Raw genomic sequence first — 7621 nt, forward strand, 5'->3', positions numbered from 1 at the left:
CTGGTGTCTCAGACGTTGGACGGTATGGCGACCAGTGAGAGGCGATCAAATCTCAGGTTGCTGAGGACGTCATTGATTCTGGACCAAGGCGACACACGCACGACTCGCCATGGAGACTGTCTCAGACTGTGTACTTACAACGTGGTTGCTCTGCAGGAGACCAAGTGCAGAAGGAGCGACGTACGACAGATGAATGACGGTACACTCGTCATTCGTGGAGAGGAAGTTCCGTCGCGAAATGTAGGCGGTGTTGGTTTTGTTGTGCACCCATCTGTCGTCCATCTCGTCGATTCTCACGAGATCCTGTCAACTCGTCTTGCCATTCTTCGCCTCCGCCCTCTGCGCCAAAAATCCATCAGTATCATCAACTGCTATTCACCAACATCAGCAGCTGATGATTCCGAATTGGAAGCGTTTTACGAGGAGCTGGAGGAAGTAGTCCGCAACGAGAAGTCCTTTTACAAATTCGTTGTCAGAGACTTCAACGCAAAACTAGAAAAGGCCACAGAAGAGGAATACAGGATTGGAAGATTTGGACTAGGGGACCGGAATGAAAATGGCAATCGTCTCCCCGGACTGTTGTCAGCCGCTCGCCTCTTTCATAAGAACTCTCTTTTCATGAGGAAAGATCATCGTCGGTGGACATGGGAATCGCCCAATGGCGCGACTCGTGCGGAAATCGACCACATACTCACCAACCGAAGGTGGTGTCTACTTGACGTCTCAGTAGCACCATCCTTTTGTAGTGGTTCTGATCACCGTCTCCTTCGTGCGAAAATACGACTCAGCCACACGATGGAAAAGAACATCTGCTATCGGCAACGAAGGAGAAAAGAAGTCTACGACGATTGCGTACTCAAGGACTCCTTGTCCCAAGGTGACTGGCACATCGAAGAGGACCCAGACGTGGACTACGAGATGCTGTTCAGAGGACTACGAGCCTGTGCTGAGCGTGACTCGAAGCCGCGCACGACAAACTGGGATCGAATTTCGAAGATCACCAAGGAATTGTTGGGAAGAAGAAGAGCTTTGAGGCTTGATCTGAATGCATCGCACATTGAGCGGTTAGTAGCAAATACTAGCTGCAGAAAAGCGTTGCAGGAGGATCTTTTCAAATACAGGCGGAAGAAGATTCTGGAAGCAGCACAAAGAAGAACGGCTCTAAAGAAGAGCCGCAGGGATCTCCGCGAATATAATATTCCGCTAGCAGCCTTGCTGAGCGAAGACGGGACTTGCACGTCTTCTCGTCGAGAGATGGAAATCATTACGGAGAGGTTCTACTCGAACCTTTTCCGTTCATCAACTCCTGTGTCAAGCCTGATCATCCCCACTGGTGAAGCTCCACCACGGATTCTCCCTTCGGAAGTACGAGTCGCTATCAAGAGCATGAAGCCTGGCACAGCCCCCGGACCTGATTTTATATCAGCAGACTTTCTTCGGGCTGGTGGCCATTCGCATCATGTAATCTTAGCAGCGCACATGACATCCCACCTTCAGAAAGAAATCATCCCAGACCAGTGGAAAACCTCGCGAACCGTTGTTATCCATAAGAAAGGTGACCGAGAGGATCTTCGGAACTACCGTCCGATATGCTTGTTGAGCGTGTTATACGAAGTATTCACCAAGATCATCCTCACGCACATATCTAGGACGTTGGATGAAGCCCAGCCTCAAGAACAAACTGGATTCCGCCAAGGGTTCAGCTGCTTGGACCACATCCAGACCGTGTCGAGGATCATAGAGGTTTGCCGGGAATACCGCCTGCTCCTTGTTCTAACCTTCGTCGACTATGAGAAAGCCTTTGACAGCGTAGAAACGAATGCAATACTGTCAGCGCTTGTCGATGAAGGTGTGGACGCGTCGTATGTGAGGACATTAGCCAATTGTTACGATCGATGCACGACTAGGATACAGCTTTTCCACCGCCCTCTCACCATACCCATTGGAAAGGGGGCACGACAAGGCGATATTATATCGCCGAAGCTGTTCACGGCTGCATTGCAATGGATAATGAAATCATTTTCCTGGGAAGGAAGGGGCATACGTGTTGATGGAAGATTTCTCTCGAACCTTCGTTTCGCGGACGACATCTTTCTCTTTTTGAGCAGTACCAATGAAGCAGAAACGAGCGTTGACGAGGTCCTTGAGCCGTATCCAGCTGAGAGCTCAAGGACCTCGTCAACTTCACTCACAAAACTTGAGAACATCTTGGATGAGAATGGCGAGGGAACGAAACGAGTGGAAGAATTGCTGGGGCCCGCACGTCCAGTGAAGACGGGCCATCTAAGTAAGTAAGTAATGTTCGGATTCTGTGAAGTGAAGTCCTGAAAGGCGTTTCCTCATATCCCTAATCGAAATTCTCAGCAAGTCTAGAACTTAAGATTTTCGTCTGAGATTCCAATATCTCGGCTTCAACTTCAGTTTTTTTAATTATTAGGTATGCTAATGGAAGCTCGAAACGTAACGGACCCAATTTCTGGCAAACCCCTCTACATAAGAGCTGGTATTCATACAGGTCCCGTTGTCGCTGGAGTGGTTGGAGCCAAAATGCCAAGGTAAGCTACCATAACGTATTATTCGATGATGCAGCGTATGCGAGTCTGATTGCTAGCTCCTCGCAGTGGCCCTACTTGTACCGAATGCAAGCGCACGTCAGAGTATACCGGGGCACGTACGAAACGTATAATACGCATGGTTATATGGCGGAACTTATCCAGATGTTGCAAAAATGTAGTGTCGTCCAGCACGCCGTCACGGCTCAACCTAAACCCAGCTGTAGATTGAGAAGGTTCGGCAGAGCTATGTTCAAGAACGACACGCCTAGGCAAAGATGCGGGTAACCGCTCCAGGCGATAAAACCAGCCTGCCGATTGAAGAAGTGCAGAAGTATGTGTTCTGTTATTAAGTGTGTGATGGAAGAACAAACATCTTCAGTTGTTTTCCTATTCTTTCAGCTGGAGGTTCTAGGAACCAGGGCTGTTATTGTCAGTAAGCAATTTGATCGCAGTGGCCACAGTTTGTTTAGACTTTAAACGAACTCTGGCTCTGGAGATTAGACGAAACCATCAAAGGCTGAACATCTGCTGCGTGACAATAAATGGTGGCTAGCATTCGATACTGCACAAAAAGTGTACAAACACCGCTTTTGCACCTTTTACCACGCAGAATTTGCAGTCGCAGTTCGCGGTTTGTGAATCGGACTAAAACATTTGGAAGAAGCTACCTGTGAGGAGCACATAGTCATGCAAACACAGAACCGTAAGCATGTGGTTCGGTAATCGTCAGAAATTCGGAGTCGAAGGTTGTTCGTTAGTTTGGAACATATTGGATAAGTAACCAAGATCAGACTCGTCTGATCAGATTTTAAGAAGTCGGATGAAGCCCAGTCTCAAGAACAAGCTCCATTCTGTCAGTGGTTCAATTGCTTGGACCACATCCTGATAATGTCAAGGGTCATTGAGGTTTGCAGGGAATACCCTCCGCCCCTTTTTCTCACCTTCGTCGACTATGAGAAAAGCCTTTGACAGCGTAGAAACGAATGCAATACTGTCAGCGCTGGTCGATCAAGGTGTGGACGCGTCGTATGTGAGGACATTAGCCAATTGCTACGAACGATGCACGACTAGGGTACAGCTTTTCCACCGCCCTCTCCCCATAGCCGTTGAAAAGGAGGTACGACAAGGCGATAGTATATTGCCGCCACTGTTCACGGCTACATTGCCATGGATAATGAAATCACTTTCCTGGGAAAAAGGGCATACTTATTGATGGAAGATTTCTCTCGAACTTTCGTTTTGCAGACGACATCGTTCTCTTTTCGAGCGGCACCAATGAAACAGAAATGATGTTGAACGAATTGAACGAAGTAGACAAGAGAATAGAACTGCGAATAAACAAAAAGAAGACACAGTTCATGAAGATCGTGAAACGTAAACCTCGGATGTTTTATGGATCTAGAAAACGACTTAAAGGAAGAATTGAATGGAAGGATGAGAGGAACGTGGGCAGCATTCGCACTCATCAGGGAAGCTGCGGACGAACTGACGGACCAAGATCTCCGTGCCCATCTGTTTGACTCGACAGTTCCGTCAGCGCTCTGTTACGCAGTGGAGATGGGTAGACACCGCTGCCAAGTGGAGGAAACTACTCACTACCCACAGAGCCCTTGAGAGTTGTCTGCTGAAATTAACCTAGCCGAGCTTCGCAGCTCCGACTTACGAACAGTGTCCCGCCTTCGCGACCCAGCGGAATATATATCGAAAGCAACGCATAGATGGGCTGACCACTCTATGGGAAGAGTAGACGATAGATAAACCAAAAGAACGCTAGAGTGGATCCCAAGAAATGCTAAACGCCCTCGAAGAAGGCCGCCGATTGGGTGACGTATTTGCTACACGGATGGAGCAGCTGAGAGAGCTCAGCTGGATACGGTGCAAGGACCTTGTCAACGTCGCACACGAAACTCGAGAACATCTCAGGTGACAATGGCGAGGGAACGATACAAGTGGGAGAGAAGGTGGAGCCCGCATGTCCAGAGAAGACGGGCTATCTAATCATCTAAGTAAGCAGGTATTTTAAGTCGTTAAAATGGACCAAACTCAAATTTTCGTTGATAAGGTTCTGCCTTCTGAATATCAGAGAACCTACAAGCCACAGCTCGCTTAGCTGGACAATCAGATTCGGCTGCAACTGCACTGTGGATGGTACGAAATTGACTTGAAGCAAATCAAACCTTTTATTCCTCTGGGGTCAACAAAATTGGTTACAGACTTGTTAGGGTAGACAAAAACACTGGCGTGATGCATAAATGGCTAATCCCCGCAATGGCATTGCCGGCTCTGCTCGCATGTTGCGATAACGTTTTTCTCAATGTTGAGGTTACTTCTTTCTAACGCCTCCATCAGAACTGTTTGATGATGTATTTGATTGGTGAAAAATACATTTGGTTGTTTCTGCATTAGCAAATGCACAATTTTCCATGAGAAACACAATGTATGTTAAACAGGATGATTTGGTGCGCACAACGGTATGAAGTTTCCACCACCGAAGATTTTCAGCAAAGAACAAAATACGTGCAATCTCATGACTGAACATCTGCAGTGTACGGTGGATGGATGTCAAAAAACACCGTCCCAATTTGGGATCTTTTTAGCACTTAGAATAGCGTTGTTAGATTGCTATCAGTCATGTAGGTCCCATTGTTGAAAAAATGAATAAAATTATCCCTTGTCTGATTGTGGGATTAGATGGTCAGATAAGATCGCTACTCTCGAGCCGCAATTCAAAATTGGCCTGTTCCGGGATTTCTCGTTTCCTTCCAAAAAAATCGATGTTGGTATGTGTGCAAAATGGTTCAAAAACACATTTTAAATGCAAACTTAACATTTTTTAAGCACAATGAATTTTTGCAAGCAAGTTGATAGATGACGGTTACTTCGTATTTGAGTATGAACACAAAGGGGAACCCATCCGTATTCACGATGAGCGTCTGTCCTGTGTTTCGCTACAGTTAACTAGAGGTGAATGAAAGAAATAAACGGTTTTTCCTTCAAGTAACGCTTAAGTTTGATTCTGTGGTCGACTTTCTAGTCGTCGTGCAGTACTTCCCACCACAGCATTTCCCGCGAGTCCGGCGCGTGGATGTCCCGTGTGCAGCAAGTCGTAAAAAAAAAACTACCTCGTCGAAACGGTGGAACCATTCATTCACGGTAGTGTGGGTGATGGTCTTGTTGTCCAACGCCTCGTTAATAGTGGCAGCAGCCTGACGTTGCTTCCACTCTTAGTATTACAACAGTGGCACAACAGAGACGTTTTTGTAACTTTGACAAGGGAGCTTATGAAACCTTCTGACGTTTACCTGAGCCCCAAGGAAACTTTGTGTCTAACTTTTCAATCCTCAGTTTTTTTCCAAACTGTAAAATAAAAAGGGAGATTTTTTTCGAATAACAAATTTCGAATAATTCGATTTTCCTAATATAGTTGCAAAATGTCTTTCCAACTGGTATTGGAATGTCTTTAGTACATGACACCGTGGTAATTCATCCAGAAAATACAGTTGAATCGAAATATTTTAGTTCAACATATTATACCACATCGTGTTAAAATTGAATCTAACAAATAGTGTGAATTGATATTTAGTCAATTGACTGCTTATAAGTAATCCACGGCTCACCATATTAAAGGGCACCATTCTCGAAAAAAATCTTGTTGGTTGCTTTTTTACCTTTGTAGGAAGATGATGATGAACTTCCGGATGTGATTTTCAAAAATTACGGAGAAAATCGTATAAAACACATAAAATAAAACACCTAAAAAGTCCAGAAGTCAAAAGCTGCAGTAGAGTTTCCCTGAGGCGTCGACCTTTGTGCTACTAGGATTGACAAAATGAATTAGTAGTGAAATTACCTATATGCTTGCATGAACTTCTTGTCTGTTATGCCTGTTACACAAGCATTTCGCTATACAAATGCTGTCATAGTTGCGATCACAAGTTAGGAGGTTTCAGGTAATTTGGGGATGATTCTGCGATCCGCACTTTTCTGTTTTCGAAGAAATTTGTCACAATGCGAATGCTGCAATTTGCTGGAGAAATTCGCGGGAAAAAATGGAAGACCTCATTTACGGCTAATCAGAAAGTCAATATACTCTTCAACTGCAACTCGTGCGTGCAGTAAGGATATCACCTCATTGAAGTGAAACATTTTGCGTCGACGGTACGTTAACGGGGGAATAGACACGTTGGTGTGGATCTGATGAACTTCACCGGCAGATGGCATGTAAAGCTTTGGAACGGTGCGCATCTAGAATGGGATATCTATCTTCCTTCACATGGTAATTAGGCAAGTGGATATTTCCGTCGAAAGATCAGAGTAGAAATGTGGACGACTTTTCCATCCTGCTGTAGCTGCTGCATTCGGGTTCCGGAGAGCGGCTATTTTTGCTTTACGATTAGCAACGTTCCAAGGGGAGCAGCCTAATGCTTCTGCCCGCCTCTGCTGCTCCATCCAACGCTGCTGCTCTCCTTTCTTTAGGGTCTTCTTTTATCGTCTCTCTGCATCGCCTCGCGATGTGAGTGAGTGGTTGCCTGCAGCTCGCACCGCTCCATGCTGACGTATTACCTCTAGAGCTTCCGGAGAATGGCGTTTTTTGGTGATTTCAAGTCTCTCTTTTCCTCGTGAGCAGTAAAGACGATCATATCATCACTGTCTATTGCGGTATCCCAGAAGCCGAATAACAAAGCGAAAAGGTCCTAGTCGATGGTGTTTCCGGGACTTTGCTTTAAAACTTTGCTTTAAGATCTGCTGTATTTTTTTGTCTCTTCTGTGTGAAGGAAAACCCTCTTCGAAAAAGAAGATACTTACTTAGATACTTAGATGGCCCGTCTTCACTGGACGTGTGGGCCCCAGCATCTCTTCCACTCGTTTTGTTCCATCGCCATTGTCATCCAAGATGTTCTCAAGCTTCGTGAGTGACATTGACGAGGTCCTTGAGCCGTATCCAGCTGAGCTCTCAGCTGCTCCATCCGTGCAGCGAACACGTCACCCCATCTCGTTGGCGGTCTCCTTCGGGGGCGTCCCTTGGGATCCACTCTAGCGTTCTTTTAGTCCATCTATCGTCGATT

General features: G+C 46.0%; 1 protein-coding gene across 2 annotated transcripts; it reads left to right on the plus strand.

Annotated features, from left to right (window-relative positions):
* Positions 1 to 24: 24 nt before the first annotated feature.
* Positions 25 to 4169, plus strand: RB195_024613 (uncharacterized protein; the record flags this gene model as incomplete). Of its 2 annotated transcripts, none has more annotated exons than XM_064212449.1 (3): positions 25 to 2287; positions 2438 to 2555; positions 4025 to 4169. In XM_064212449.1, 3 exons carry the CDS (start codon positions 25 to 27, stop codon positions 4167 to 4169), a joined length of 2526 nt encoding a protein of 841 aa, XP_064068329.1. The 2 variants fall into 2 exon arrangements, with proteins under 2 accessions (XP_064068329.1, XP_064068330.1); XM_064212448.1 differs by lacking the exon at positions 4025 to 4169 and adding an exon at positions 2745 to 2784.
* Between the last annotated feature and the right edge of the window lie 3452 nt (positions 4170 to 7621).

The sequence above is a fragment of the Necator americanus genome, chromosome X (assembly GCF_031761385.1).
Source record: "Necator americanus strain Aroian chromosome X, whole genome shotgun sequence".
NCBI classification, from domain to species: domain Eukaryota; kingdom Metazoa; phylum Nematoda; class Chromadorea; order Rhabditida; family Ancylostomatidae; genus Necator; species Necator americanus.